Source organism: Barbatula barbatula (assembly GCF_947034865.1).
Source record: "Barbatula barbatula genome assembly, chromosome: 8".
NCBI classification, from domain to species: Eukaryota; Metazoa; Chordata; class Actinopteri; order Cypriniformes; family Nemacheilidae; genus Barbatula; species Barbatula barbatula.
Window position 1 is genome coordinate 4,273,742 of NC_136771.1, and position 14,632 is coordinate 4,288,373.

The window sequence follows — 14,632 nt, forward strand, 5'->3', positions numbered from 1 at the left end:
ATTTAGTAGTATGGTAGTACGCTAGACAAATGATGCAGTATGCAAATTTAGTTTAGCAAGAAGCAATTCATATCTGGATGACCAATGCGAAGTAAAAATGTGTGGAAGTATATAACAAAAGACAGTGTACCCCACAATTCAAGGGCTTTTAACGTCAACTTAAACTATTAAAACATTATAAAAATAAAATGTATGCTTAAATATTATTTGGAAACAAACTAAATTAGAAATGTTGCCTGAAACATAAATACGAGTTAAAGTTGAGGCACTAAGAAAAGAAAAAAACAACCATTTAGCAATATTAAAATAAATACGCTAAAAATAAACAGATCAAGAAATCTAAAAACGCAAAGTAAAAGCCTTCTCAAATAATTATTTCTCCTTTCTTTTCCAAAGACAATATTTGATCAGCTCCTATAATCAAATGAATACAAAATTAATTTTCACGATAACCGTGCACTGCGCAATAGTACAAAAAGATGTAGTGTTGTACCTAAAAAAAAGAATGTAAGCTATTACACAACTTCAAACACCGCTGTGAAGCTCATTAGGAATCAGTTACACACACAATACTGCCACAGAAGAAATCAGCCAACAGCCTGCTTTTGACTCTGTTCATAATTAAATCATATTAAAATTTTATTAAGTTATATCCTATATTAAAATAAATCAAAACAGAAAGAAACTCAAATACATAGAACGCAAGAATGACATCCAATAGATTATGGAATGTTTTTGGTAAATAAAATAGAGCTCCAACTGTTCCAGCAAATGTGCAATATTCAGGCAACAAATGTTCTCTGCCTGAACAAAAAAGCACCTTAAGTTTCTATATACACAACGTAGGTATATATACAAGAGATTTACATATACAGTATACTGCGCTCCATTGGATATATACTGTATACATATATCTTACAGATATATATATAACCATGTCATTTACAAAGCCAGGCAACAATTAGAAGATTCTTTACAGAATCAATGTTTTTGTGGTTCTTTCTTCGTTTCAATGCACAAGTAAACATAGTTTTTGATATTAACCACAGAGAAAAAAACATCTGCAAGTACAAAACTGGCACAGAAGACGATCAGTAATACACGTGAATAAAAACGCAAATTAAATTATGCACTGACGGGACTAAAACATTGTAAACCTTTTCCCTGTTTTCACTGCAGCTTCAAAAACAAACCACTTCAAAAACGGAAAAAACTGTTTAAAAGAAAAAAATGCCCTTTGCGCTATTTGAGATAAGTTACCGCGGTAACCGCTAATATTCAGAGCAACATGGTGATGGAAAAACAGCTGATGAGTTTGGGCAAAGATAACCCGACTCAAGTTATTCTGAAAACGAAGAAAACGTCATCACAATGCCGAGGGGCGTGCCCCTCCTTTCCCACCGTTCGACAGTTTGGCAACCACAGCGATAGTGGCCTCGACAGTGCGACAAAGTGTTTCCAAAGCATCCTGCTGTTGCGCTGCAGAATTTAATGTTCCCTGTGAGAGGGCGTGTCCGGATCCTCCTGACTCCGCCTCCTGGTGTGAACAGCCTAGCCCCTCAGCGGCATCCGGAAGGCTGGAGAGCAGGAGCGCAGATTCAGCGGAAGAGGAGGGGACTTCCTCTCTGTCCAGTTCTGCTTCATGCTCTTGCGTCTCCTTCCTTCTAACTTCCTCCTCCTCCTCCTCCTCTTCCTCTCTTTGTTGTGGCTGAGATTCACCTGTCCGACTAAACGCTTCGGGAAGTGAGGATGACGAAGACGACGAAGAGGACGACGATGACGAAGACGAGGAAACGTCCATTTTTTTCTCCTCCAGGGACACGCTGTCAGGAGAGGGTGGCTCGTTTTCCGTTCCCGGGTCGATGAGGGAGGAGTCTCGGGTCTCCGTGTCTGAAGTGCTGGTCGGCGTTAGCGCCTCGCCCGTCTCCGCCTTCTGCTCCGAGCAGGGAACCAATGAAGAAGAGGTCGAGGGAGGGCACACGGAGCCACTGCCGCCGCCATCTGCTGGACGATCGTCCACGCTGCTGCTGACCCTTCTGCGCTTAACGGGGGTGACACCTTCTTCCTCCGCTGAGAGAGAGAAAACGTCACACAGCAGTAAGCGACAAGCTGTGATTTTAAGACGGCTTGAACAACACAAGACGAATTCACCTTTGACTTTTCGTTCCTTTGCCTCGACCTCTAACGTGGCCCGATGCTGCAGACACAGCTTGCATTTGGACAGCAGCTCCTGCAACGCCGGATCCAAAGCCGGGTCTAACTGCTGAGGTGTGTAAACCGAGAGAATCAACACCAGTGCCCGCAGGTCCTGTAACAGACAGATACAGAGAGACGAACACAGATAAGTTGAGTTCAAAGGCTCATACGAGAACTAAAGAGGTCACAGTACTGACTGCATTGAGGAGGCAACTGGTTTTGCAGAGTTCTGCTCTCTGATTGGTCAGTTCAGGCTGCAGGCTGTGGTATTCGTTCAGAAGGTTGGTCACCAAGACGTTGATAAGGTTGGAACAGCTTTGGCCCGATAATACTTGGACCTGCACCTGCGCACCAAAACGTGAGGTTTATTTTTCATAGTACATGTGTCAATGTTAATGTTGTTAATGTTGGGTTTGTTTGACACGTACAGTGCGTGTGAGTTTACCTTGTGTAAGAAGCAAGTGAGGAAAGAGTAGGCGACATTGTTGTTGAGGAAAGACCTCTCGTCCATAAGGATGCATTTCATGTACTCTCCGAACGCTGGATCTTCACACAACAGCTTCACACACGACTGCGCCATCGCACACTGACAAACAAGAGACAAAAGTGAAGACTTTAAAACATTCAGGATGTACAGGAAAGCATATTTTGTTTGGTTTATTAAACTGTTTAATTAATAGGCAGTCAAACTGGAATCACCGCGGCATTACAGCGCTCTTACAATTATCGAAATACTGTCATCGGTTTAATGCTTCAAATATTTTCCGCTGTTATGACTATTAAGGTAAGACTGACAGCTATTGTCACAGAAGTTCTTTTAATATTTTTTTGGTGCAAAAGTAAGCCCAACAGTTAGTTTTAGAGGTGCAACAATACAGTCAGCTTATGATTCGATACTATTTGAACAAAATTGAAATAACAAATCTATTTCTAGATCGCTTAAGTTCCAACATTTCATTATAGAAGGTTCAATTACAGCTTCCGCATGCAATAGAATTAAAACTAAATTGGTTATTTAGAAGGCTAAAACCATATCAGGGGAAATCCAGCGTTATGGGTGCATCATTTCCAGTCCAAACTTGAAATATAAATTCTTAGAGAATGTATTTAACCCAAACATATTGAATCAACGGTTTATATATTACTAAACCCCTGATGATAGAGTCCAGACATCAGAAAAATTGATGCGTTGCGCATGTGACAAACAAGGACATACGTTTTCTTTGGTAGGACTTCTGTGAATTACAATGTATGAACCACACGCAAACACAACCAACAACTGGAGAAGGTCTGGCTCTTTATAGAACATACAACAGTTACTAGATCTTAATTTGATTATGTAGTGGCTTTTCTCTGATGTTCTCAACATTGTTGTTTTGCCAATGTCACCATGTAAACGGTATCTAACTTGCTAACACAGAAACAATGAAGGTGACATTTGATCGGGTGTGTATTTCACGCCCTTTATCAGTAGTAAATGTACTGCCAATCCACTATCCCTATTGTACCTATTGTGACAAATCAATCTCAAGAAAATTCTAAATCTGCTGCTCAATGCATTCACTTACACAAAGCACAAGGCACAGTGTGTCATACAGCTAGGGTTGGGTACCGGACTCGGTACTTTTAAGGGCACCATCCGAATGATGTGGGTACAATAGGGTATCGATTCACAAAAAATCAATGGTGCCAAATTTTGGTACATGAGAACACATCAGGTGCTGCGTGAGAGCAGGTACGTTAGTATTTATTTTACTCAAAATAAACCCACTACATAAACAGGTTTTCCTAATCAAGCGAAAATACAAAATGAAAATAAACGCTCGACTCTACATATGGTTATCATATTAACATAATTTTCTAAACAAGAACAAGTGAAATAAAGCATACACTCGCATTAAGGAAATGATGCAGCTGGCTCAGATGCAGCTGGCACGCACACACATAACACTGCGTTGAACATTTAAGTTTAAGGCGATTTGTGTTTTTTCTGTCCACCAATGAATAAAATCATCTCATGAAGTCCTGAAACATGGTTATTAGTGACGAGTGAGGCCGTCAAGGTGCAGTTTGAAGCCGTAAACAGCGCGACAGGAGACTGATACACATTTACATTATATAATGTTGATCATACAATAATATATAAAGTATATTTCGGTCAGGCGAGTTTGCGTGCCAGTCAAGCACAGCAACACCATACTCATGGTCACATTAGAATTTGTGCTGATCGTGTCCAAAGACCGGCTTTCCGGCCGGGTTCGGGTCTAACTTTCAAATAATAGTCGAGTCTGCGCCGGGGCTGGGTAGTACATTTCTGGCATTTCTCGGGTCTTAACTGGTATGGGTTCAACTTTCGGGTCTGTGTAGCACAATCACAGGTCTCTTCGGGTTCGAGTCCGCAACTAAGGACCCCTGAAGACCTCTACACTGGACTTTAAGCAACATGGATTCTGTGCCTCTCTACTCTTCCTCCAGACTCTGGGACACTGATTTCCAAATGAAATGCAAAATGTACTGTGGACAATAGGCCAAAGTCCTCTTTTCAGATAACAGTCAACGCAGCCATCTACCCGGAATTTTAGAGCACCTCCTGCTTCCTTCCGCTGATAAGCTTTATGGAGATGCTGATTTCATTTACCAGCAGGACCATTTCTGTTTAAAATATTAATTTATTGATCTCATGTAATATTTAATTTTCTGAGACGAAGAATTTTTTGTGTTAAGCGATATTCACTATCGCACATTAGCTGAAATGTTAGCTAGCATATAATATTATATTTATGCTATTTAAGGTATATATTTTTTTACCTGAGATTGTGCAAGTTCTGTCCACAGTTTTGGAAAGAGAGCCAGGTGCAGAGGAAGTCCTTCATAAGCTATCAACACACCTGTAGACAAGTACAGAAGAATCAACACAAAACAAACATAAGGGATACGTACAGCATAAATTTGCATTTGCGTTTGCATAAAGTTTTTTGGTTTTTATAGTTTATCAGGTTTTAACTTAAGAATTCTTACTGAGTTTGATCAGCGTCTCTGTGAATTTCTCGCTGTTGATTGCGACTCTACAGAGCAGGTGAATAAACTGATGGTATGACAGGAAGTAGTCCAACAACATCCTGTCGTACACCTCGTCCTTACCCTAAAGGAAACACAAAGACACTTAGATCTGTTATCACACACACACGAACTAAAGCTTGTATTGACCTCGGTTCTCTGTCTCACACACACCTTGCTGGTTTCCACCATGGAGGGCAGCAGGCACATGTTGAGCTCAGGTCGAGGAGGTCTGATGTTGTTCTTTCCTCCCATCAGTTTGATGTTTTCTCTACAGGGCAGATACGGCCCAAATGACACTATACACACACAAATACACAAACAAAGTGTTACACAACAGAAAAATACACAGTACAGCAAGAAAATAGAAAACCTGTCACGATCATGCTATAGGTCGCTAGGAGTGGTTGCCAGGGAAATGCTATGGTGTTCTGAGTGGTTGACCCAAAACTAGAACAACAATACACTTCGAATGCCTGGATGTACCTGAAGGCCTGATATTGTGCATGTGTACTGGTTCTACTCACTGGGAATGTTGCTGTGGTGATAGGTGCAGTGGTTGTGCTGCAGGAAGGGTACGAGGGTGTGCAGGAAATCATGAGGACTCAAGAGGACCAGCTCCTTCAGAACATCTGAGGACGAGAACAGTCACACCTCAAAATCACATTCACTTAATGCCTTTATTTATAGATACACACAAGCAGAAATGCTGTCACCATTTACTCCTTTTCGTGTCATTCCAAACCTGTATGACTTTGTTTCTTCTACAGAAAACCCTGGTAACCAAACAACACTGACCCCCCCACTGACTTTGATTGTATATACGCAAAACCAGAAGGAATTTCTCAAAATGTATTTTGTGATCTTGTCATAAACAGGTTTTCAATGACTTGTTGGTGAATGCCTGCTAAGACAAACTACGTAGGCTGTAAGTTAGCACAACCTAGAGTTAGAACCTGAAAAGGCGTGTAAGCTTACACCCAACGAAAAAAACACACTTGACAGCCCTTTACAGTTGTTTATGAATCACAGGACTAAAAAGGACTTCATCTGTTCTTGTTCTTAGAATCAAACAATGTATCACAAGAACACAAAAAAGCACTCCCTGTGTGATTAAGTAAGGAATGCATTTATTAACATTGCATAAGTGCCAAGAGATGAACGCCAACCTTCGAGTGTAATGAAAAATGAATCCGTGATTCGTATCATATAAATCTGTTTATATCATGGTTCTTAATATTTAATGTACATTTTTAATTATAAATAAAATAGAATGATGCATCTAAAATATAACACTATACGCCACACACCAAAACTAAACATTCTCCTGATAAGAATAATGTTAACTTGCAATAACAAAGAACATGCAGGATAGATATACCGGACAGGTTCTCATACTCTGATAGGATAAGCAAACTTGATTGTACCGTAAATGGATAAAAAATTGGCGGCCAATGACACTATTAAACCCACAAATAAAACATATTAGAGGTCTTCAGGGAGGACCCTGGACCCGCCCTGATTAACATTGTGTCTAATAACCGATGCTATCGGAGAACACAGCCGCAGCCGCGATCAGTGACAGTCAGCACTGTGCGTGTGTTTAGTAAGGTGCATCTCGTAAAATTAGGATAAGAAAAGTGTGAGTCTAGAAATATGGGAAAAAACACAAACATCCTCAGCTACCAGCAGCAAAACTCCGCCGCAGAATTACTACACGCAGTCTGTGATCATGGATGAGAGATGTGTGGAAAAGTGCGTATTCTTTTTCCCTCATGTTTATAATATGAATGAACCTTCTTGTTATTCCAAAAGAACTGGTCAGACTCTTCTCAGATAACACAGAGATGATAGCATACAAGTGCTGCTAATTTCAGCGGTCATGGATGGCACTAAACAAGCAATCATAATTGTAGTTAAACAGGGCAAATAACTGAAGTTTTATTTTACGTCATTCGAGAAAGAAAAACAACACAAACGTGCAAAGTCGCCATCATACGTCACCGTGATAGGACTTATGAAGCTGGAAGAATTAATGAAATGAAACATGTTCGTTCAATTGGTGAGAGAAGAATAAATGAAACAAAGGAGGATTGCATCGCAAGTGGTAGCATGACAACATTATTTTAGCAACTTATTTACAGACTGAATTTGCTGTGGAATATTTGCCGAGTGGGTCGAGTCGAGACCAGTCGGAATCGGGTCCAGTTTTAAAATAATATTCGGGTCCGTTTTGGGTTGTACATTTATGATATTTCTTGGTTCTGCATTGGTTTGGGTAAAACATATTACATTGACTACTAAAGCCACTTTCTGTAACACTTATTCAATATTTAACAATATATTTGATCTTGGAATGATCTAATTTGTTTCTTTCTCAGTATTACAAAGTTAATTGCAATAAATTCGATCCATCAATTGGCACAGCTAAATATGAATAGTATTACTATGGATGTAACTATATATTTATTTATTAGTTACAGCTATTGTAATTTTTCATTGTGACTGAAGGATACTCACCCAGACAGGCGTTGCGAAGTTCTGGAGGACTGTAGGAGTTCAGCAGCGTTAGCAGTTTATGAGCAAAATCTATTCTCTCCTGCCACTGGATCAAAGCCTGCTTCACATCTATAAAGGGAAATAATGCTTAGTCGAATAACAAAATTAAAAAAACAGTTATATTGCCGTATGCCGCTGAATAATGGTGACATCTTTATAACTAATCCATGCTGATCAAACAGGGTGGATACAACAATTTCAGACTAAAATGGTCACCAGTGTGCAAAAAAGCTATTTTTTAGTTTGGAGTGTGCAGTGGATTATGGGTGGTACCTTTACGCTGGAGGTAGGGTCGCGTGGCCTTTAAAACAGACAGGAATATGGAGAGCAGCTCCACAAGGTCACCCGTCACATGACAAGCTGTGGCCTCATGGTACATCATGTGCAGAGTGTTGAACGACTGCGGGCAAAGACATATTTAAACTTGCAATCTACTTCAATCAAAGATTAAAGTAGAAACAAACAGCCGATATGAATACCTCTGTCATGAGAATCAGTCCTCTGTTAAAAACCACCAGTAACCGGTCCTCATCGTTCTCCAACAATATACGAAAGGCACTGTGAGAGCAAGAATCAGTTTCAGAAATCATGTAATGAAAATCATGTCCTTTTTTTGGGAGAATAAGATTCACAGATGAATCGAGCATCACCAAGCATGGCTGTGCGAGTACCTGATGAGCGTAGTCCAACAGGAACGGCCGTCCAGACACCGCAGGTAACAGCTGATGGTGGTCTTCTTAAACTGCTTGACATCCTCAAGCTCTTCCTCTCTCATGTCAGGCCTTTGAGCCACAAACAGCTGCATGAGGTTAAACAGCTCCTCCACCGCCTGCACAAAGACATATAACCTTTACCTTCACCCTCAGAAGACCTGTTCGTTTCTCAATTAATTGTAAGATTTGTTGTGTTTTTGGTGACAGGACCAAAGGATGTGCTTACCCCGGGGTACTGGCTTGCGTGAGGCGTGAGGTTTTTAAAGGCCCATTGGATGTTCTGGTGGGACGCCAGTTGGCGGGTGAATGCGGGCGACTGCTCGCAGCACATGCGCAAGATGGCGTAGTATGCCGGCAGCATGCCGCGGTTGAATAGCACCACCTCCTGATCGTCATGATCGGCCAGGATGTAGTTGAAGGCGATGTTTTTGGTGACGACTGGGTTCTGGACGATAAGCCGTACGTTCTCGCTGCAGTCCATGCAGACGTTATACCAGAAGGACAGAAGGGCCTGTTTGTTGTGGTTCGTGGCGATCGCCGGCTCTGACAACTTGGGCTTTGGTGTGAACGAATAAAATGAGAAAAGCGAGAATAAAATGTCAAGATAAAAATAATTCCTATACAATACACAAATAGTTTACTTTTAGATTTTTCAAAATGTCTCTTAGTCTGTTCTGAGATACCTGGAAGAGGTTCCACAGGTCCATGAAGTAACTGGAGAACATGAGCTTCTCTGTCTTGGAGATGAGACAGTAGGTCATGAAGCTGAAATACTGGACCAGTTTGGTGGTGCCGTGCACTGGCACATCCACATAGAGTTTTGCCCGGGCGAGCAGACCCAGCAGAAGGTTGTACACTTGATGCAGAACGACCGTCGTGTCGGGACTCAGTGGAAGGTCACGGGTCGGGATGTGAAGAGAACGCGTGGAGCGGAACATCTGACGGAAGGAGTTACTCGGGATGAGGGACACCAGAAGATACGCCGCAGCTGAGAGAAACAGATATGAAAAGATATCCTACAATACAGAAGAACCTGACAAAGTAAATCAATACGGCTTTTAAAAGAAGTGGTTCAAATAAAGGTTTTGTGTTAAGCACATTTAAAGGTCACTTTCATTGTCTTTCAATCATCTTTCAATGTCATTGCATTACATAACAAAAAGTGTTTATTCACGTGTCAATCAAGCATAACATTTAATAAAATCCTGTTTGTTCGACTGAATTATACAATAATAAACATATTGTATGCAACACTTTATGCTGCTTTTAAGTGTTAAAATACAAACATAAGCGACACTTTGTGATCGTCAGAAGATAGTGAACATAAACCTTTTTTTACTTAATGTGATTTTCAGAAATGTCATGACATTCTGACATTTTAATTCGACTTATAGGGCATCCCAAAACTTTTGGCACCATGCATTATTTTTTTCATATGGTGTGTAAAAGCGTGTTCTCACAGGTTCGGACACGCGGGTAGTTGTGCGCCAGCAGAAATCTCTCCACCCAGTTCTCCATGTTTTGCAGAACCCAGCTGTGAGCCAGCTTATTACGGGGAGTCTGAACCGCCAACCAGTCCAGACACTGAGATGGGTTATACTCTATAACCTGAGACAGAGAAAGAGATCAGAAACGGCTGCATACAGACTCAACCTGTGCTGCAAATGGTCCACATGTTTCAATCAAAGCGAAGAAAGAAAAAGCAACTGTTAAACCTGTAGGACCAGAAACCAAAACTAGTGACAATGAATACTAGATCACTCCCATTGAAAAAGACAAGAGCTGTACGTAATGTTGACAAAATACTTCCCGGTTCATTTTGAATACAATTTTACTGTGTGTTTTTACCGGGAGTTAATCGCTTTCTTTTAATTTCACGTGACTGTAGATTTATTTAAAATGCATTTTGGTCGATTTACCTCCCAGATCCTCTGCAGGATGTAGGAGGCAAACGAAGGCATTCCAGGAGGGCCGGCCGCAAACTCCATCAACATCGTCAACAGTTTGAAGAAGGGATTCGCTGCCTGAGAGACGAACACAAATATGATATGAAATTGTGTTTGTTGATGAAAGTATAATGTGTGCATGAGTGTTGTACTCACTTCTGGTGTCAGTTTGGCTATGGAGGTGAACAGCATCGACACGATCTACACCAGAGGAAAACACAAACCGTGAGAATAATTTATCTCGATGTAGAAATGTATAAAAATGCAATTCCTACACACCGTGAGCTTAAAGGGATAGTTCACCTAAAAATGAAAATTAATTCATCATTATTCATCCTCATGTCATTTCAAACCTGTGTGACTTTCTTTCTTCAGCAGAACACCATTGACTTCCACTATATGAACACAAAACCGCTGAGACATTCCTCAAAATCTCGTCTTCTGGTTTCTACAGAATAAAGAATCATATGCAGGTTTTGAACGACATGAGGGTGAATAAATGATGGCACAGTTTTTATTTTTGGGTGAACTTTCCCTTAAATTCACAACGTGACATTGTTGTGTCAGTAGCCTGTGAACGCATCTATTCAAGTGCGAGTTTCTCACGTGTTCTGCCAGGCGGTTGTTGTATCTGCAGAGGCTGAATATGAGGTTGCATGTCTGTCTGATGTTGATACTGTCCCTGATGTGCTGAAACAGGAAGGGAAAACCCTTTCCTCCAGTCAGGGCAGCCATGTCACTCTGAGACAAGGTCAAGTGTCTGTAGATAAACAAAGACATGAGCGTTGATGCGGATATCACGCGATAAACGCCTCAGAATGAATACAGACAGGCAAATAAAATAACAATTTATGAATCACGAAGAAAAAAGTTCACCTCTCAGATCTGGACTGCTCCACCAGCAGAGCTATGAGAGCGATCATCTTCTCCAAAGCGGCGGGGCGGTACTTTTCCTCTGCCAGCGAGAGGATGTCCTCCTCTTCGTCTTCCTCACCCTCCTCTTCTTCAGATAACACCTCCACCTGAGGCTGAGAGAGAGAGAGAGAGAGAGAGAGAGAGAATGATGTCACTGATGATGTCATTGCTGCAGATGAGGGTAGATCTTCGCTGGCAAATTACTCACGTTTTCAGGTCCTTTAGTGCCCATGTAGAAATGCACCATTATAGAAATGGCTTGCAAAGACAACAGGAACTGGCTCTGCGTGAATAAAGAAACACTGTATTGATTTAAAATTCACTGGAAATAATTTATGCACTCACAAATCATGGTAAAACTTTTTTTTACGCTGGCTACTGATACATATATGAAATGATGGCTACCTCCTCTTCGCCCATTTTGGCGAACTCGTAGAGGAAGGCGAAGTACTCGGTGAGATGTTTGCTGTGAGGCTTCACTCCGTGTTCCATGATCGACAGCAGCGTTTTGACGAATCTTGTCACGCATGAACGACTGCCGATGTCCTCCACCGGCCCGTCCATGTCATCAGAGCTAAAGACCAAAGCAACAGACATAAGAATAGAAACATGTATATAAGAAAAATAAATACATAAAAATTCTGTATGTTGAAATCGAATAAAAACTGAAGATGGAGCGAAAATAAAGTGCTGCTTTTTAGCCATAGCTCAAAATCCTGTCATCATTTACTCACCTTCAGATTGTTCCAAACATGTATAAATGTATTTTTTCTGCTCAACACAAAGGAAGATATTTGGAAGAATGTCAGATACCAAACAGATCTCTTCGGTTACCTGACATTTTTCCAAATATTTCCCCTAGAAGAACAAAGAAATGCATATATGTTCTGAACAATGTGAAGGTGAGAAAATTATGTTTTTGGGTGGATTGTTCACCTATAGATCATTATAAATTAAATGAGTTTTAAAGGCACTAAGATTATTAGCTGAAAATAAAAAATAAACTAACACGGAAATCAATAAAGCAAAATATTTGTTTTAATGAATACAAAATGACAAAAGCACTTTAACTAACTGAATGCACAATGTGGTTGCAACTTTTTTATTCTTGGGTCACTATTAATCATGTTTGCTTTGTAATAAATAGAAAGCGTGCATCACACACCCGTCCTCCATGCCTGGCTGCAGGTACAGGTGTGCGTGGACTGGTCTCAGTCTCTGGATCACATGGATACACAACCTCTGGAACATCTAAAACATTACAGCAGACAACATCATTCATTGTGTCTCTGTTTAACAGCAGATCTGATCAAGGTTATAGAAACACAAAACTGGAAAGTACTCTTGATTTGGAAACGCTCACCTGCCGGACGATCTGATTGGGGCACTTGATGAGAATCTGCATGGGCCACCAGTTGTCATCTGCCATCTGATCCAAAAACCACTGCAGACATCATCATACACACACAGACATATTACAGAAGAGCTCTTTGTATTTCAGATGTGTAAATTATTTAAGAGGTCGGTGAAACGGGAAGCTGGATGTTAAGCGTTTTACCTCGCAAGCAGCTTGACTGTTGTTGAACTGTTTGGTCAAAAGTTCGATCCACTGCAGCATTGTGGGCTGAAAGAAAAAAGGATGATTGACATTTTCATTTGATTTCATCGATATTATTCATCATGTTTTTGATCATCATACAATGTTATGATTTAAATGAAATGAAGGAATTAAGCAAATAATCTCTCTGTATCCCCATTGAGTGGCATTTGTAAGCAAGAACAAAATTGTCTCACCTTTTCTTTGGAGTGAATAAAAGTTTCCAGAACAAATGATGTGCTCAGCTGTGAGACAAAGAGAAAAATAATGTCAAGCTCTGTGTTTCCAATAGACGGTCACATGGTCGTTCTGAAAGCCTTTCAGGTAATGATGTTTGTCGTGGCGATCTTCAGAGATGAAATGAATGAAGCAGACTCACCTTAGCAGTCATGAGGGAAATGGATTTAGGGTCCGGTAAAGTGCTGGGAATACTGCTGCACAGCTGCCACATGAAACTACAGGCCGAACAAATGAACACAAAATAAACAAATGTTGTCAAAGATACCAAATATATTCTTGAAAATTGGCTGTAATGTTATTTAAACACAACTGCCGAAAAACATACGAGACCGTTCCAGAAACCGTTTTATAATGGATAGGTATGTGTTTAGGTAAAATTTAAATTTTTGTGTCATTCTGTGACCTACTAACAACATTTGTACCAAATTTCAAATAAAATATCATTTCTAGTTGCATTTGTTTGCAGAAAATGAAAACTGGAGAAAAAGGGTAAAAATAACAGAAAAGATGCTCGGTAGTTTTTCAGACCTTTAATAATACCAAGATAACAAGTTCATAATCACTTAAGCAATAAGACAAGTATTTAGGAAAAAACTAAATGATGAGAAAACCTCGACTTTTATTGTTTGTAGTCATGCGTCTTGTCATGCTGTTACTCTTTCACAATACAGTTGGATGACTTTATGTCATTCCTGAGAGTTGATTTTGTTGAAATTCAACCGACATTGTACTGGAATGACAACGATACTATCTAGAAATGTTGATTCAATGAACATTTGGTCTCTTCATTTTTTACGCGGCTGCACAATCACAGTTCAATGTTCTCTTACCCAAAGTATGTGTGTTCGAAGATGTTCTTGTCTTGAAGAAACTGCATGTTGTCATGCCAGATCCACTACGAGAGAAAGAGAGATGCCAACCATTACAGTGTCATACTTACAGACACGCGCTGTGTATTTTAAAGGTGATATTACACAGAAACGGTGCATTTGTACCTCCAGAAGGTCAGGAGAGATGTCAAAGTTAAAGTCTTTCCCGTTTTCCTCCTCCACCTCCACTCTCTTATAGAACAGCATGTAGGCACTGTGGGTCTACAGACAGCAAGAATCACACGTTATGACATTCTGAGATTATTCTGAGGGGAAATGTGAAAAAAAAATATCACCAACCTTTTCAAAGGAGAAATCCATAAATTTATCGGTGACAGAGTCATACGTTTTTGTCTGAAACACAAATGACACATATTTCAATATCAAAGACAACTACAGAAAAAGTATTTTGGATGGACTCGTGTGTAGGGCTGTCAAACGATGAATCGCATCCAGAATAAAAGGTTATAAAATATGTCATATGTCTGTGTACTGCGCATGTTATTTTTGTATTTATAAACACATACACATACATATATT

At 40.2% G+C, this 14,632-nt stretch overlaps 1 protein-coding gene across 2 annotated transcripts in view; it reads right to left on the minus strand.

Moving 5' to 3' along the window:
* Window positions 1-25: 25 nt before the first annotated feature.
* usp34 (ubiquitin specific peptidase 34) overlaps window positions 26-14,632 on the minus strand; it is a 46,792-nt gene continuing 32,185 nt past the window's right edge. Inside the window, exons 48-76 of one of the 2 annotated variants that reach the window (XM_079463236.1) lie at window positions 14,393-14,446; window positions 14,219-14,314; window positions 14,054-14,118; window positions 13,363-13,438; window positions 13,181-13,228; window positions 12,945-13,010; window positions 12,750-12,830; window positions 12,552-12,637; window positions 11,792-11,960; window positions 11,595-11,669; window positions 11,348-11,499; window positions 11,078-11,231; window positions 10,628-10,672; window positions 10,445-10,549; window positions 9,986-10,133; window positions 9,209-9,513; window positions 8,752-9,081; window positions 8,484-8,641; window positions 8,292-8,370; window positions 8,086-8,212; window positions 7,774-7,881; window positions 5,781-5,885; window positions 5,428-5,552; window positions 5,215-5,338; window positions 5,005-5,084; window positions 2,642-2,782; window positions 2,394-2,540; window positions 2,152-2,308; window positions 26-2,070 (exon numbers count right to left, since the gene is read on the minus strand). In XM_079463236.1, coding sequence (XP_079319362.1) covers window positions 1,367-2,070; window positions 2,152-2,308; window positions 2,394-2,540; window positions 2,642-2,782; window positions 5,005-5,084; window positions 5,215-5,338; window positions 5,428-5,552; window positions 5,781-5,885; window positions 7,774-7,881; window positions 8,086-8,212; window positions 8,292-8,370; window positions 8,484-8,641; window positions 8,752-9,081; window positions 9,209-9,513; window positions 9,986-10,133; window positions 10,445-10,549; window positions 10,628-10,672; window positions 11,078-11,231; window positions 11,348-11,499; window positions 11,595-11,669; window positions 11,792-11,960; window positions 12,552-12,637; window positions 12,750-12,830; window positions 12,945-13,010; window positions 13,181-13,228; window positions 13,363-13,438; window positions 14,054-14,118; window positions 14,219-14,314; window positions 14,393-14,446 — 4,110 coding nt within the window. In that variant the 3' untranslated portion in view covers window positions 26-1,366. Of the gene's footprint in view, window positions 2,309-2,393; window positions 2,541-2,641; window positions 2,783-5,004; window positions 5,085-5,214; window positions 5,339-5,427; window positions 5,553-5,780; window positions 5,886-7,773; window positions 7,882-8,085; window positions 8,213-8,291; window positions 8,371-8,483; window positions 8,642-8,751; window positions 9,082-9,208; window positions 9,514-9,985; window positions 10,134-10,444; window positions 10,550-10,627; window positions 10,673-11,077; window positions 11,232-11,347; window positions 11,500-11,594; window positions 11,670-11,791; window positions 11,961-12,551; window positions 12,638-12,749; window positions 12,831-12,944; window positions 13,011-13,180; window positions 13,229-13,362; window positions 13,439-14,053; window positions 14,119-14,218; window positions 14,315-14,392; window positions 14,447-14,632 lie in introns of both variants that reach the window. The other variant, XM_079463235.1, reaches the window with a different exon arrangement.